Source organism: Furipterus horrens, unplaced genomic scaffold (assembly GCF_987537825.1).
Source record: "Furipterus horrens unplaced genomic scaffold, mFurHor1.1.pri manual_scaffold_8, whole genome shotgun sequence".
NCBI lineage: Eukaryota > Metazoa > Chordata > Mammalia > Chiroptera > Furipteridae > Furipterus > Furipterus horrens.
The window spans coordinates 57,256,169-57,274,294 of NW_028327178.1; the positions used below are offsets into that span (position 1 = coordinate 57,256,169).

The 18,126-nt window shown below is 37.6% G+C and overlaps 1 protein-coding gene across 6 annotated transcripts in view; it reads right to left on the minus strand.

The window, feature by feature from the left end:
* Window positions 1-15,131: 15,131 nt before the first annotated feature.
* TXNRD3 (thioredoxin reductase 3) overlaps window positions 15,132-18,126 on the minus strand; it is a 94,973-nt gene continuing 91,978 nt past the window's right edge. For 4 of the 6 annotated variants that reach the window (XM_090285890.1, XM_090285886.1, XM_090285889.1 and 1 more), the window contains 2 exons: window positions 16,183-16,312; window positions 15,132-15,968 (listed from right to left, as the gene is read on the minus strand). In XM_090285890.1, the coding sequence (XP_090142016.1) occupies window positions 15,820-15,968; window positions 16,183-16,312 (279 nt within the window). In that variant the 3' untranslated portion in view covers window positions 15,132-15,819. Of the gene's footprint in view, window positions 15,969-16,177; window positions 16,313-18,126 lie in introns of all 6 variants that reach the window. The other 2 variants (XM_090285891.1, XM_090285887.1) reach the window with 1 other exon arrangement.

Here is an 18,126-nt window from a genome sequence, read left to right on the forward strand (position 1 = left end):
ATGCAGCTATCAAACCTAAATGCAGAGTATCAACTTGAGACCTCTGAAAAGTAAATGGTAGAAAGAAAATGGGGGATGGAACTGACATTGAAACAACAATAAAGAATTCTGGTTCAAATATGCAGACTGAACCCAGTTAGGTCAATTGCCTGATAAAACAAGACCAAGAGAGACATAATACTCAAATTGTCTGGGATACAATTCAAAATAACTAGTATAGGAAACACCAAGAAAATCTCTATTTGCAAGAAAAAGATGATGAATAGATGTCAAAACTGAAATAACACAGATTAGCTAACAATGATGTTAAAACAAAAGTTATAGAAATGCTCCAACAAATAAGAGAAAAAACTCTTGAAATTAGTAAAAGACTAAAATACTCAGGAAAGTAATAGAAGACAAAAGAAGAATAAATAGATATTTTGTAACTAAAAAATGCAATAATCAATATAAATATTATTGGACTCAATAGTAAAATGGAAATGACAGAGAAATGAGTTTGTGGACTTGAAGAGAGATCAGTAGAAATTGTCCGAGCTAAACAACTGGAAAAAAAAGTTTTAAAAGTTAACAGAGATCCAGAAACTGTGGAACAATAAAAAAAAGACCCAATATTTGTCATCAGAATACCTAAGGAGAGGAAAACGAGTGCAGAAATTTGAAGAAATTGTGGCTGAAAACTTGAAAAATTTTTATAACGTGCAAATATACAGATTTAAGAAATTTGTGAACCCCAAACAGGTTAAACTCAAAGAAATCCAACTCTAAATGCATTATAATCAATATTTTAAAACCAAAGGCAAACTCTTAAAAGCAGACAAAGAAAATCAATACATTCCCTATAGAGGAACCATAATTTAAATTATGGCAGATTTGTCATTAGAAATCATGGAAGCTAAAAGTAATTGGCATGGCATTTTTTAAATGCTGAAAGGAAAGAACTATTAACCCAGAATTTTATATCCAAGAAAAATATCCATTAGGAATGGAAGTGAAATAAAGACATTCTCTGATGAAAGAAAATTAAGAGAACTTTTTTTGTGTCAGTAGAAATGCATGGCATCTAAAAATTTAATTTGAGAAGAAAAGAATGACAACATACTGACTCTTCCAATCTATGAAAACAGTACCTTTTATATAATATTTTTTAGTTTCTCTAAGCAATGTTTTATAGTTTTAGTATACATATTTTGTTAAATATATCCCTAATTATTTCATATTTATATGCTGTTAAAATCTCATTTGCAATTCACAGTGATTTTTTGCTAGTACTCAAAAATACTATTGATTTTATATATTAGCTTCATGTTCTTTGACTTCTTAAATTCACCTAGAAGTTTTAGTAAGGTTTTTTGGTACGTTTCTTAGGATTTTCTATGTACACAATGATATACTACAAATAAAGACAATTTATGTCTTCCTTTCAAATTTGTTCGCTTTTTACTTATGTTTCTTGCCTTGTTGCATTGCCTAGAACCTCCACTATAATGCTGTCTATAAATGGTGAAAATTGGCTTCCTTGCCTTGTTCTCAGTCATCTTACACCACTCAGTATGATGTTAGCTGTAGATTCTTTTTGTAGAGGTCTTTTATTAGATTGAGGATGTGTTCTTCTATTCCTAGTTTGCTGAGAGTTTATATCATAAATAGGTATTAAATTTTGTCTTCTACATCTACTTATATAACTATTATGTTTTTCTCCCTTTTTATATGTTGAATCAATCCTGCACTGCTGAACTAAAGTTCATTATAATGCATTACATATTTTATGAAAAATCTGTGTAGGATGTATTTTTTCTTCCTTAAATGCTGAACAGGATTTGACAGCGAAGCCATCTCATCCTAGATTATTCACTGTAGGAAAGTTTAAAATTGTAAATTCTATTTCTTTAAAAAACACAATGCTATTCAGACTTCCTATTTCTTCTTAATCAATTTTGGTAATTTGTGTCTTGCCAGATACTTGCCTATCTTCTCAAAGTTGAGTTTACTAGGATAAAGTTATTCGAAATATTCTATTATCTTTTTTATGTATGTAGGATTTTTTTCATTTTATTAATAAAGTCTTCCTACTTTAGAACAGTTTAGATTTACCAAAATAAGAAGGCAGAAGATAATACAGAGTTCTTATACACCCCCTCACCTAGTTTTCTTAGGATGACACACATTACAATTCAGGAACCAACATTGATATATTATTATATTTGATTCAGATTTGTTTAGTTTTTACCTAATGTCCTTTTCTATTTGAAGATTCCATTTAGGATACCACATTACATTGTCATATCTCCTTTTTGTTATGATACTTTTTCAGACTGTCGTTGTTCTTCATGACCTTGACAATTATGAGGAGTACTGGTCAGGTATTTTAAAGAATGTACTTCAACTGCAATTTGCCTGATGTTTTACTTATTAGATTTTTTCATCATTTGGGAAATGCAAATAATAATAATAATAATAATAATAATAATAATTCACGCCCATTAGGATAGATATTATTAAAATATGAAAAATAACATGCTGGTGAGAACGAGCAGAAATTGGAACCTTTGTGAATGGCTTTTGGGACTGTAAAATGGTGTAGTTGTTGTGGAAAAGAGTTCGGCAGTTTCCCAAAAGGTTAAGCATAGAGTAACCATATGATCCAGCAATTCCACAACTAAGTATATATCCAGAAGAACTAAAAGTAGAGACTCAGATAAATACAATGTTTTTAGCAACATTACTAACACTTCACTAAAAGGTGGAAACAGCTCAAGTGTTCATCAGCAGATTAGAAGATAAGCAAAATGTGGTATATCCATAGAATGGAATATTATTTGGGCATAAAATGTAATGAAATTCTTATACGTTACAACATAGGTGAACCTTGAATACATTATGCTGAGTAAAATAAGCCAGATACAAAAGGGCAAAAGGATCCCACTTATATGATGTACTAAAATAGGCAAATTCATATAGAAAATACAGTAAAGGTTATCAGGGGTTTGTGAATAAAGGAATTGGAGAGTTATTACTAAACTGGTTAAGAATTTCTATTTGGGATGATGGAAAAGTTCTGGAGATGGATTGCGGTGACTGTTTTTGCACAGTATTGTGAATGTACTCATTGCCACTGAATTGTGCATTTAAAAATGTTTAAAATGGTAAAAGGAAAAAGGCCATCCAATGCCAATATTTTTCTTGTGTAAATTTTTTTCCATTCTGTAAATTTCTTAGTAAACTTCAGATTTCCAATTGATTCAAATTTTGTACCTCTAGTTGTTTTGCTCTTCCCTTATATTTAGCTTCCTTCTTTCCCTTCCTCCTTCCCTCCCTTTCTTTCTTCTCCTCTTCCTCCCTTTCTTCCTTTCCTTTCTTTACTTCTATTTAGTGGTTACTTCAGTGATAGTATCTTCCCTATCCTGCTTATATTTATATGTTTCTTCCTCTAAGAGTCTCAAATCAGTATTGTTAGGATTAGGGAACTCTTAGATGACAATGGTAGAATTAATCCGTTGGCTATGGCACAGGTGTGCTATGGTTATTTGTTTGTATGTTTTTTAAATAAGCTCAAGGATGGGGATCCTTCTTGGTTGTTGTAGAGGTTTAGGAGCAGTAGCAGCAGCAAAGGCATTTCATAGTGAGTGCATAGAACCTCAGATGCTACACAGTAACTGCTCTTTCTCCACATGAGCAACCATATCGATACGCCCATATATTGCAAAATATTTCCAATGAGCATTCTATAAAATGGGCATCCATGCCTGCTTAAAACACAAAACCAATGATCAAAGGTTAAGAGGCATTGTCCTGAGTCTAGCTTCAGTTATGGCTTATGCTTGTCATGTACCACAGGTTCCCAACCCCTGGGCTATGGCCTGTTAGGGTCTGGGACCACACAGCAGCAGATGAAGGCAGGTGAGATAGCAAAGCTTCCCTCGCATTACCACCTGAGCTCTGTCTCCTGTTCTCTCCTCCCCCCACCCCGCTTTCGGTGGAAAAATACTTTCACGAAACTGTTCCCATGTGCCAAAATGGTTGGGAACTGCTTATTTCCCAGGGACTGAACATGTGAGGTTGAGGACCAAAGCACGATGGTGGGGAAGTGTTGCAAGGCTCCCAGAAGAATGCAGCCCTAGTATCTTCTCACTGCGTTCCCCCTAAATCCACTGTGACAAAGCCCTATACACTCTCTTCACTCTGTTATGTTCCATTAGAGACAGTGCGGGTTAGGAGGAAGCAGACAGGAGTTTTTCACCCCAGGCTAGTGGGATTAGGCCACAGGCCATATTCTTCATTTTTACTGCTGTGTGGTTTAAGCAAATCACCTGCCTTTTAATATTTTTTAAATGTTTATTTTATAAATTTATTTTGAAGAGAGAAATGAAGATAGATAAACATAAATTTTTCTGAGGTATCATTGGCAAATGTTTTTCCAAGCACTTGGTTCCCTTTTCATCTTGATGTATTCTTTTGCTGAGCAGAAACTCTTTAGTTTGATGTAGTTCCATTTTTTTATTTTTTCCTTTATGTCCCTTGCCTTTGGAGATGTATCAGTAAAAATATTGCTACATGGGATATCTGAAAGTTTCCTGCCTATGTTTTCCTCTAGGATTTTTATGGTGTCACGTCTTACATTTAAGTATTTGATCCATCTTGAGCTTATTCTGGTGTGTGGTGTAAGTTGGTGGTCTAGTTTAATTTTTTTGCAGGCCCCTGTCCAGTTCTCCTAGCACCATTTGTTGAAGAGGCTCTTCTCACTCCATTTTATGTTCCTTCCCCCTTTGTTGAATATTGGTTGACCATATAGACCTGGGTTTATTTCTGGGCTCTCTATTCTGTTCCATTGATCTATATGTCTGTTCTTATACCAGTACCAGGCTGTTTAGATTACAGTGGCTTTGTAGTATACTTTGATGTAAGGTATTGTGATTCCTCATACTGTGTTCTTCTTTCTCAAGATTGCTGTGGCTATTCAAGGTCTTTTTTGGTTCCATGTAAATTTTTGAAGTATTTGTTCTAGATCTGTGAAATATGTCACTGGTATTTTAATAGGGATTGCATTGAATCTATAAATTGCTTTGGGTAGTATGGACATTTTAATGATGTTGATTCTTCCCATCCATGAACATGGTATATGCTTCCATTTATTTGTATCTTCCTTTATTTTTTTCTTCAGTGTTATGTAGTTTTTTGAGTACAGGTTTTGTATCCCTTTGGTTAAATTTATTCCTAGGTACTTTATTTTTCTTGTTGCTATAGTAAATGGGATTTTTTTCTAGTTTCTATCTCTGATATTTTATTGTTGGTGTACAGAAATGCCTTTAATTTTTGAATATTGTCTTTGTACCCTGCTATTTTGCCAAATTCACTTATGTTGAGTAGTGTTTTAGTGGAGTCTGTAGGGTTTTCTATGTACACTATCAAGTCATCTGCAAATAATGACAGTTTTACTTCTTCTTTTCCAATTTGGATGTCTTTGATTTCTTTTTCTTGTCTGATAGCTGTGGCTAGAACTTCCAAGACTATGTTGAATAGGAGTGGAGAGAGTGGGCATCCTTGTCTTGTTCCTGATCTCAGAGGAAATGCTTTCAGTTTTTGTCCATTGAGTATGATGTTGGTTTCAGGTTTCTCATATATGGCAATTTTTTTGTTCCAGTTATTTAGGCATTTAGTGGTCAATTTTGGTATGTGCTCCATGCCCTGACAAGGGATTGAAGCTTGACCTTGGCCTGTAAAAACAATGCTCTAACCCAGGAGTTCTCAACCCCTAGTACCAGGGTAATGGTCAATGGCCTGTTAGGAACCTGGCTGCACAGCAGGAGGTGAGTGGCTGGTGAGGGAGCAAAGCTTCATCTCATTCCCCATTGCTCCTATTACTTCCTGAGCTCTATTCACTCCCACCTCCCTACCCCCCGCTGCCAACCATCCGTGGAAAAATTGTCTCCCATGACACCAGTCCCTGGTGCCAAAAAGGTTGGGGACCGCTGCACATATGATTCAATCTGAGATACACAGATCCAGATCAATACACTTGACCCCACGCCACTTAAGGAGAGTCCTGTTCCTAAATGGCAGTAATCAAATATTGACTTAGGTCAGTAAAATCTTAAACAGAGGTTAGGAAAACTAAGCAAATACAGCACAAAGCAGCATAGCTCAAAGTGGAAGCTTATCAGCAAGCAGCAACTCAAAGTACATGCTCACCTGTAGGTAGCCAAAGCAAAAAACTTCCCAGTGGTGGTATTCATTGTCTGGACTCGCTTGCTTGATGCATCAATTACTGTGGCTACCTCAGAGAAACAGAATGAATCCTGACCCAAAATATAGTTTGGTTGTTGAGAATGATTACTTTGCACACAGCCCAAGAGGGTATAAAAAGCTTTATTACTCATATACAGAGTCTTTCTGAGAGAGCACACTTCCAAATCTGATCAAAAAATGGCTTGAAAAAGCAAAGAAACATGGGAGTGGGGCTTTTATAGTGGTAAGGTTGTGGACAGGGGTGAGGATTCCCATGCATGGGGTCGGTTGCACAATTTGAACTTCCTCTGGCAACAAAGAAAACACCTGGGCTTTCTTATCAGCTTTTCCAGATGTAGACAAGAGGGAATGAAAGAGGTCAGTGAGGCTTAGAGGCCATCAGCAAACATCAGAAAAATAATTTCATTATAATTAAGAATATTTAGACCCTTCACATTCTTAGTTGATTATTGATATAATTGGGTTAGTTGGATTAATATCTATCATGTATGGAACTTTTCTTTTTGTTGCATTTATTGTTTCTTTTGTGCCCCTTTTGTTTTTCTGGTTTTGACATTGTTTCATTCCATTTTAGCTCATTTCACACGTTATATTTCTTTTTGAAACTGAGTGATTGTCCTAGACATTCCAATATAGATTTTTAACTTTCATATAAAACTATATCAATTCACATTGTCTTAGAAATCTTCATATCCTCTTCATATTAGAATGACAATTTTGATATGGAATTTTAGGCTTGTGGTTTCCCTTAAAATATTTCACTTCAGACTTCAGGCCAAGATGGAGGCATAGATAGACATGTTGCATCTTCCTCACAACTAATAAGGTATTTACAACCACTTTAAAACTAAAAAAGAAAAAAACAAAAACAACAACAAAAACAGAAACGAAACAAGAAAATCCAAAAAATTGAAACTACAAGGAAGTTCAGCAAAGAAATAAGGAAGAAATATTCAGCCAGAAAAGTAGGAGGGGCGGAGCCAGGACAGAGAATGAGGTGTGGTGCAGTGGCAGCAGCCGTGGGGGAAGTGCTTGGTGGCAGCAGCAGCTGTTGGCGTGGCTAGCGGCACAGTAACTACAGCCATGGCAAAAAGTAGTCATACATTATAAACTCAGGAAGCAATTCAAGTCCCAAATTAGACGATCCAAGCGCCAGACTGGACCGCTCAGCTTGTGGTTCCAGCACCAGGGAAAATAGAGCCGCATTGCTTCTAACTGTGAAAACCAGTGCAGGAGGAGGAAGAAACTACCAGTTTCTCAATGGAGACAGCTTGTTAAGAATGGGAAGAGGGAGAAGTACCTCAGAAAGAGGCGAGTGCGGAGCAAGTGGCACTGTTCCCTTTCAGACCCCTCCCCCACATACAGCACCAGAAACGGGTCACCAGCTCTGATGAACACCTAAGGCTCTGCCCCTTACACTGTAACAGGTGCAACAGCTCTACTTAAGACAGAGGCAAACACAGAAAGCTGTCAAGATGAGGAGACAGAGAAGTACAGCTCAACAGCAGGGGCCAATCAAGGTTCCACCGGGAGAACTAAGTGATAAGGAGATAGTGAACCTAACAGATGAAGAGAGAGCCAACTTAACAGATGCAGAGTTTAAAGAGCTGGTGATAAAGATGCTCACATACTTGACAGAAAAGATTAAGCATGACAGGGAAGAAATGAAGGCTATACTAAGTGAAATGAAGGAAAATCCACACGAAACTAGCGGTGAAGGAAAGGAAACCAGGGTTCAAATAAACTAAGTGGAACATGAGGAAGAAATCCAGTACAGAAAGAGAAAACAAGATTTTCTTTTAATGAGAAAAGGCTTAGAAACCTCTGGGATAGCTTTATACATGCCAATATCCGAATCATAGGGGTGCCAGAAGGAGAAGAGGAAGAGCAAGAAATTGGAAAATTATGTGAGAAGATAATGAATAACAACTTTCTAATTTGGGGAAGGAAATGGACATACAGGTCCATAAGTACAGAGAGTCCCAAGCAAACTAGACCCAGGGAGGACCACATCAAGACACAATTAAAATGATAAAGGTTAAGTATGAAAAGAGAATCTTAAAAGCAGCAAAAGAACAGAATTATCTACAAAGGGTTACCTATAAGACTATCAGCTGATTTCTCAAAAGAAACTCTGTAGGCAAGGACTGGCAGGAAATATTCCATGTGATGAAAAGCAAGGACCTACAACCAGGATGACTCTATCCAGCAAAGGTATTTAGAATGGAAGGGCAGATAAAGTGCTTCCCAGAGAAGGTAAAGCTAAAGGAGTTCATCACAAGGACCTTATATGAAATGTTAAAGGGACTTACTTAAGAAAAAGATCAACACTATGAACATTAAAATGACAACAAACTCACAACCATCAACAGAATCTAAAAAACAAAAACAAAAACTAAGCAGACAACTAGTGGCAACAAAATCATAGGTATGGGGATCATTTGGAGGTTTATCAGCTGGGAGCGGGAAGGGGGAGGAGGGAAATGATGCAGGAATTAAGAAGCATAGTAGGAGGGTGCAGAATAGACAGGGAATGTTGAGAATAGTACAGGAAAGGGTAGTCAAAGAGCTTATATGCTTATATGACCCATGGACATGAAAACTAAGTGGGGGGGGCTGCTGGAGGGAGTGGGGGTGCTGCGTGAAGGAGAGCAAAGGAAAAAGAAATTGGGACAACTGTAACAGCATAATCAAAACATACAAAAAATATTTCACTTCACTCTCTTCTTGCTTTTATTGTTTCTAATAAAATGTCAGCTGCAATTCTTATCCTTGTTCCTCTATAGATAAGGTTTCTTTCCTTTTCTCTGGCTTCCTTCCTACAGTTTGCCTAGGTGCAGTTTTTGGGGGACACTTACCCTCCTTGATGTTCTCTGAGCTTGGTGTGGTGTAATTTTGGAAAGTTCACAGACATTATTACTTTGAATATTTCTTTTTCTCACTTTTTTTCTCTTTCTGGTATTAAATGTTATAGGTTTTGACATTGTCTCAATTGTTGGATAGGTTTTTTTCATTCTTTTTTCTTCCCTTTTTATTTCAGCATTTCTATCAATCTATCTTCAGTCTCACCAATTCTTCCCTTGGCCATGTGCACGCTACTGATGATTCCATCAAAGACATTCCTTATTCCAGTTGTTTTTTATTTCTAACATTTCCTTCTTTTTCTTGGTTTCCATTTCTCTTATTGTACCCATCTTTTCTTGCATGTTGCCCATATTTTCCTTTAGATTCCTTGGCATATTAATCACAGTTGTTTTAAATTCCCTGTGCAGTAATTTCAATACCTCTGCCATGAGTCTGATTCTGATGCTTGCTGTCTCTTCAAAATTTGTCTTTTAATATGCTTTATAATATTTTTGTTGGAAACCAGACATGATGTACTGAGGTAAACAGGCATTTAATGTGAGGTTTTGTTTATAAGGCTTTGATATGTGGGCTTATAGTTTTCATTAAATTTATAAATTTCTTCTCTAAATATTGTTCTGCCTCTTGCCTCCTTTCCCTTTCTGGGACTCTAAGAGCAAACTATTTGACAATGTTACAGAATTCATGGAATCTAAATATTTATTATTTTTCAGCCTCCTTTCTGTCCTTACATTAGTTTCTATCATGTCTTTAATTCATTACTTTTTTCTTCTATAGTGTCTAATCCACTATTGATCATATCCAATGAACTATTCTTTTTGGCATTGTGAAGGAATAGTTGGTGAAGTCTATTTTACCCACTTTTACTCATCTCTGTAGCCAGGGCTGTGATCTCTAAGCCATGAAAATTAAATTCATGAAATACTGACATAGTTACTGGTTAATTATTATTATATATGGCTAAAGCAGTAGGTCTAGATGCACCAGGATGTTTTTAAACATGAACATTTATGATGTACAGTTGGTATCTGATTTCTGGTCCACATCACAGCTATATGACTAGTTCAAGAACTCTTAACTCTAAGTCATGTATAGACTTTCCTGGGTGTAGAAACGTGTCTTTGCAGTTCAGTTGAAAAGTCCATCTGTATGATTCTTGTAGAGATATGACTTGGAAATCTGAACACGACCTAACACTTGCCTATGCTTTGTTTCCTGTCCCTGCACTTTACCCTTTATTGTAATAAAATTTAGGCATGAGTATGACTTTGAGACATGTGAGTCCTTCCAGCAAGCCACCAAACTAACGATTATGGGACTTCCTGAAATGGGTATTGTATTTTTTTTTAATTTTTTAAATAATTAACCTATGACATTTTTTCATTGCTTTTAAGAGAATGGAGAGCAAAAGAATGAGAGTGAGAGAGAGAAATATCAATTGGCTGCCTTCTCACATAACCCCCCAACTGGGGATTGAACCTGCAATCTGGGTGTGCTCTGACCTGGAAGTGAACCTGTGACACTTTATATATATATAATGATACTCCAACCAAGCCACACCTACCAGGGCTTTATTTTTCACCTACAAATTATTTTTGGTTAAGTATTTTCCATTTTTAAAATTATGTTCACATTTCCCTGTAACATCTTTGTGTTATTTCAAGCACATAGTGATTCTGGGTCTATTTCTATTCACTGTTTTTTCTTCTTAAGGGTCTCCTTTTCCTGCTTTTTGGCATGCCTAGTAATTTTTTATTGGGTATTAGACATTATGGTCTTTGCATTTTTTAGTGTTTTGTCTTCCTTTAAGGAGTGTTAAGGTTGTGCTTACTTTTGTAGGCAGTGACTTCCGAATTTTCTTGATCCCATTAAGGCCTACTTTTAAACTTTGTTAGGGTGAGTCTACAGTAGACTTGCCTCCTGGGATAGCTCGACTCTACTACTAAAGCATGGCTTCTTATGGGGTCTCTACTTAATTCCTCAGCAAGGTTACTGAGGACACTCCTCTGCTGGTCAGTTAGAATTTTCCTTCACCTTCTGAGACCTGTGGCAATTCAGTTTTTACTCCATCACTTTTTCCCTGACCTTCTAGAATTTTATTCTGAGGATATGTGGGTTAGAATTCAGTAAACTCAGGGGATCTTGCTGCAGATTTCTGGATCTCTTCTCTGCACAGCTCCCACCTCTCTCTTTTCCACAACGAATTCCAATTTCTATCCCTATTTAGCAAGATTGGCAGGCTCTGTTTGGATTTACCCTCGTGGTTGTAGTCTGAAAATTTCTTCTATGCATAAAGTTGGAGAAATTGTAGGGAATCACTTCATTGGTTTCCCTTCTCTCAGGAATCAGTTCTGCAATGTCCATTGTTCCATGCCTGAATGCAGTTCCTCATTTCCTCCAGTTTGTTTGTAGAGAAATGTTAAGTCTAGTACTTGTTGTTCCAGCATGGGTGGAAGCATAAATCTCAATAAATATTTGATGATCTCTTGCAATAAATTCCCACCAGGTATCTTTGTCATTCCATTCCTAGACCCATTTGAAAAACTGTACTATTACTCAAAAACCTCACACAATTACCAAAACTTGAGCTGTTTTAACGTGAGCACATTCAGACTTGTATGTTCCTAGAGAAGACTACAGTAACAGGAACTCAATATGGTCTCATATATTCCAAATTCTAAAGACCACTGATACTGTTCCAGCAACTAGTTCACAAATTCTGACCAACTTCTCCCCAGAGCCACTAACCTATCTCTGCAATATAAACACCCCTTGACTCACCCTAGCCCCAACCCAACACTCTAAGGACACTTCTCTACTTCTGAGATGAGGCTGTCAAGGTATTGCTCTCCCTTGCTAAGCTGAATGGTTTCCTAAGCTATATTTCATGATCATTGATAATCATAGATGCTCCAAGAAAGTTTAGCAGGGTCCCATCACAGCCAAATCCCAAGACCACAAATTCAGAAGGTTCTCCACTAAGGCCCCTTAGGCTTCCCTGCTTAGGGTTTCCTTGTCTGCAATTATGAGGGAAGTTCAGTGCTAAGTCTGAGCTTCAATCTCTCTTTGTTGAAATCCAAAATCTGCATAAGGTTTATTTTGCCTGCCCTAGGAAAAAAATTCCAAGACATTTTAGTTATCTGATAAAATTTGTACCAATTTTAATTTTTCATGAACATATTATCTATTATTGTCTAACTACAGATTACTCCAAAACATAGTAGGTTGAAAAATAAGTTATTTATTTTCCCAGTTTGATGGTCAGAAATCTGAGAGTGGCCTAATTGAACTGTTCTGGCCCATAGTCTCTCAAGAAAATGAAGGCAAGTTTCTGGCTAGGGGAAGGCTTGTCTGGGGAAATATCACTTCTGAGCTCATTTACATGGATGCTGACATACTTCAGTTTCTTGTTGGCTGGAGACTTCAGTTCCTCACCTTCTGGACCTCTCCATGGGTTTCCTGAGTCTTCATGATATGGCAGCTACCATCTCACAGAACAAGTGATCCAAGAGAGTGCATGAGAGAGACCAATGCTTAAGCTGCCAGTCCTTTTATAACCTAATTTTAGAAGTGACAAACCATCACTTCTGCCACATAGTACTGGTCATACAGACCAACCACAGTCCATTATAACAGGGGACTACACGAGGATGTGATTACCCACAGTTGGAGAATCCAACTTGAGGCCCAACTCAGAGGCTGCCTATTACAGTGAAGTCTGCCAAAGCACGGATTTAAGGAAAAAAATCCTGCCCTGGCTGGTGTGGCTCAGTGGATTGAGTGCCAGCCTGCAGATTGAAGGGTTGCTAGTTTGACTTCTAGTTGGGCCACATGCCTGGGTTGCAGACCAGGTCCCAAGGTGGGGGCATGAGAGAGGCAACCAATCAATGTATCTCTTGAGCACTGATGTTTCTCTCTCTCTCTGAAAATAAAATATTTAAAAAAAAATCCTTGGCCAGGGGTATGTCAACCTGGCCAGGGCTGCAAAAGCACTGATTTGTCAATAGGTCTCCTCTCTATCTATTGGCTATACTATTATGTGTCTATAAGAGCTTTCCTTTTTTCCTTAAATAGGGCCCCTATTTATCAACATGGATGCCAAGGTACTCTACATTGATATGGTATATGTTGGAAACTTAATAAATGTATTCAACTGTTATAAGTCTGTGCAGGCAATATTGTCAATACTTAATAAACAAAGAATAGGAAAGGTTAAACAATTAATTATTCATATATCTACTAAATCATGAGACCAGGCATTCACAAGTCTATTATTCTTCAAAGAATCTTTTCACAATTCTGTTCTTGTGATTGGTTCTTGACTCTAACTTGGCTCTTTCTAGCTTGACCTCCCATTAACCCCTCATTTCACAATACCTCCATACTCCACTTTTCATCATACTGTATAGATTTTAAGGTCTCTGGGTTCTTAGTGTTAGTCCCACAGCTAAAGTTCTTTTGCCCCATCTCTATATAGCAGTCATTTGAAATTTGTTGAGCCAGCACATAGCAAATTCCATAAATATTCCATGTGTGTTTGAAATGAGGAAATATCTGTTAAAGTCTTCTTTATAAATTCATTAAGCTAAGCTTAATTGTGCTATCCAAATCTGTACCTTTACTGGTTTTTTAAATCTAATAAATTAGTGAGGCATACTAAAATATCTACTATAATGGAGGATGTTAATATTTCCCTATAGATGTCTATGCATCTGTTATGTTATTAGATGCATACAAGGTTTACCTTCCAGGTAAAACAGATCTCTCACCATTATAGAGAGCTCACGTTTACCCAGGAGAGGAGAAAAAAGAAAGGTGGAAAAAGATAAAGTTGGGGATGATGGTGCAGGAAGCAGGGCAGAAGGGTATGAGGCAGCAGTTACAGACAGATTTACATCCAAGCCTTTGTCTTCCTTGCTAAAGAAAGATAAGTACCCTTTCCAATGGTCTATAACTTGCAGAGTGGTTACAAATTCTTTGGGTGGATTATTTTCTTCCACTCATGCCAGTGAGAAGACAGGCAAATTTTTTTGCTGCCCCTTTCTGTAAGGCAGAGTCCTTTTCAATCACCCTTCCACTGGGGGGTATAGCCCACTGGGGTTTCAGCCTTACACAAAAGTCTTACTAGAAATTTTACCCAGGGCAGGCCTGGGCATTAGATTTATCGTCCTTTGTCTCGTGCAAGGCAGAACTCAAGTTTTCCATGGTTCCTGATTTCATTTCATCTGGGGTTCTGGAAACCCTTGGTTGTGTATGTGCATGTGATGCTAAGCAATAGAGGAACAAAACATTTCTAAATTATTTAATCTAGTATTTTAGTTGAATTTGTTGAAAGTATAATTCAAAGCATTCTCCATATCTTTGAAATCCTTCTCATCCCTCACAGTTCAGTTCAAATATAGCTGCACTATATTTCATTAAACTCTGTTCAATTATCCCACTCCTACCCCACATCCAATGGAAATTAATAACACCTTCCTGTTTCCCACTGCACTGTTTCTACCTCATTATAGCAATTACTACACATTGCCTCACTTTTTTGACAGTGATATTTATAGTTTACTCCACCCAATAAAAAAACAACTCAATAGGGATCCTAATCTTTGGGTCCCTATCCCCGCTCCACTCCCTGCCTCCAGAAAGGGTAGGAAAATGTCCGATCTAAGAGTTCTCTAATTGTTTATTGGCTTCAATTTTTCTCTTAAAATATATTCTAGAAATTCTGACCATAGAACTATCCAATCCTATGGCAGTGGGCTCTTGGCTAGTGCAGTGCTCAAGAGAGCAAGTGCTATCTACGAGAGCCTTGAGATGGACTGCTGTGTGCTATATTCCTCAAGAAAACAAAATTCTCCAAGGACCTTAGATAGGCCTCCCATTGCAAGGGCCTTTTAGATGCTGACAGGTGTATACATTCAAATGGGATCTCCTAATATCATCTGTTCATTTACCGTATTTGACTATAATTAAATAGATTGTAGACTGAATCATTTTAAAAGTTTTAAATACAGTTCATATAATACAGTATTGAAAACCTTTTATATTATATTAAGATCAACATGACAAAGAAATACAAAGCATTTCTCTCTGACATAAGGTACTCTGTTCAGTCTAGACACTAAAGGGAGAATAACTGACTCCAAGGTTGTTATCATCAGGAAACCAGGAGAGGGTGAATGAAGTGTGAGGCAGGTTTCTGACAGTGGATAAAAATATAATTAAAGGAGAAAACAGCTAACTAAACTCTATTTAGTGTGTGTAACTTTCTATTAATGCACCGCAGTCCTCTGCAGCCTGCTACTTCAGGGCATTTCCACAGACACTACTTACCAGAGACCACATGTGCCTTCCATACTCACACACTGGAAGATCGCTATTTTATAGTTTTATAATTGAGAAAATACTTTCACAGGAACATCAAAGCAAGGGGATAAAAACCTTAGCAAACAGAAAAGTTGACTTAGATTAGTATGCGATTAAAAGGTCTTTCAGAGGGAAGCTCAGTTCTGATTTGGGAGAGCATCGGTCTTAGCTCACTTCACAAGGGGTTCCAAGTAAGACATCAAGGAAGCAGTGTAACTGCCTCTCCCATCAGCTGAGACTGCTGAGTAGACACCTGCTGCTGCCTGTCTCCTTGTCTACATTCTCATTTGTGTGCTGTGAAGAAAGCCTTGCACTGGGGCCTATGCATGAGAGCAGGTGTCCTGATCACAGACTCACATGATCTGAGAGTGTTCTAATCTTGGAAAGAGATGGGAATTGACAAGGGAAACTAGACAGCAGCAGATCTAGCCTCAGCAGCCTTTCTGGGAGATGTCTAGTCCTGATGACTTTGTAATTTCCAAAGTGGTGAATACCTGTAAGAAAGGAAGGAACAAATTTGTGTTTAGCCAACAATATTTCAGTATTGCTTTAAGAAAACACATTCTGAATATTATATCTAGTCTCCTTTAAATTATGCAAAATAATTACTAATACAAAAACTTTCTGACAATGTGCTTCATAATAGTTTTTCAAACTACATCAACTGAAATCAGCTTAAAAAACCTCCCATTTCTATATGTACCTCACCGCATGTGGGGTGAATTCCAATAGTGTCATCAAGTAGCTGCTTTGTGAGCCCACATTTCATTGCAGCTGCAAATCCTTGAGTAACCTCACCAGCATTCGGTCCAAGAATATGAAGTCCTATCACCCGATTCTTTAATACAGAATCAAAACAAAGGGAAGATCAGTAGGTTAACTATCTAAATAGGAATCTATTCATTGCAAATTCATAGTTCAAACTGACAATATCTACTAGAGAAAAAGAACCAACGTTGAACACAGTAGAGAACATTACCATGAAACTGGGCCACTGCAAGAATCTTTTAAATGAGCCAATAAATGCACATTCAGAGTAATATGCACTCAAATTTACTAGAAACAAGCAATTTACCCACTGCATAAAGGAACACATTAGTGTGTATGGTAGAAATTTCTGAATTATGATGAGATAATGCTAAATAACAACATACAAATCTGAATTAAAGTCCAACACTGGAATAATCCCAAGGCAGCAGGTTTCACTGGCATTACAGTGAATCCCAGTCCAGGAAGCGAGTTGCCTGACTCCTAACAACTAAGGAAAGATCAAGGAGTAGTTGGTGTGGGACTGCATGTTGGGAGGTGCGAGGCCCATCTGATGAGTAGACCCGAGACAGAAAGAAAGAGTCACAGCGAATTTCCAAGGTATAATGCATTTAGGCTATCCTTCTGTCAGTGTTTTCTCATCAGACTCTAGTTTTTTGTTTCAATTTTCAATAGTAAGAGTGTACAACAGATAGAGAGAAAGGGCAGCAGAGGTCTTTGGACTGGCAGAAAACTTTGCCTCCTCATATTTGAGAAAAAAACAATGGTTCAAAGCAGCCACGTAACACACATGTACTTGTGGGTGCTCAAATGGAGAGCTCCAGAAGCAATGTTCTCAAAGGGTAGTCACAGTCCACAGGGGCTCTGGGTGAAAAGTGCGGTTTCCGGAGCCCCACAGAAGGGGACTGAATTGGAATCTCTGAGGTGGTGCATCGAGCATACAGTAAACTGGGAAAGGCAGGCAGCCCAGACACGGTAAAAACATCTGATAAAAATCCCCATTTAAAAATGAAAATGAAGGCAGGTTCTGTGAAAGGGAAGACCTCATTCACAATTTTTAACACACAGCTACAGTAAAATACATAGTAGTAGGATGGCCCTCTAGAAACAGAAATTTAGACAGGAGTGAAAGAAAGTAAATAGCTTTATTGAGGACCGCGAGCAATTGTGCGGGGACAAATGGGGATTGAGGGTGAGCACGGGGAGTGGCAAAGGACAGAGATGGGGTTCAAAAAGGAGGGTAAATAGACCTGGAAATTCTGCGTCAGGTCGGACATCCACAGTCAACAACTCTGTCAAGAGGTCAGAAATAATATGAAAGCTGAGAATCTTGGTTTCGGCAGCAACTCAATCAAACTCCATTCCTGCCCACTTTCAGGGGCCTCAGTGCCTACTCTCTGCCTGCTCCCTTTGGAAAGGCACCCACAACTTCATGACAGTAACCTCAGATTACTCTGTAAACTTTATATAAATGTCAGATGTTGCTGTTCATATGTATATAATTTTATGTTTTATCTCCCCAGATAAATTATAAACTCTTAAAAAGGGAGGAACCAAGTGCTGACATGGCTGTCTACCCTCAGTGTTCTTTATAAAACAAGTCCTAAATAAACAGTGCTTTAAACTCTGATAATCAGGGCATCTGTTAACAGTTTCTTGCTCACCTCAACAGCAAGGAAGGCAGAAGCCTGCAACAATAGGCTCTCTACCCTACTGATTCTTCTTTAATGAAAGGCTTCATTTGGAAATAGTTAATTAACTAGTTTTCACTTTGTGTAAGCATCTCCTTGTAAAGGCTTTTTCACATTCACTTTAAAAAATGCACACAAACATACACCCTACATTTTATTACTTGATGAATAAAAATTTTCACAGATGATCTAG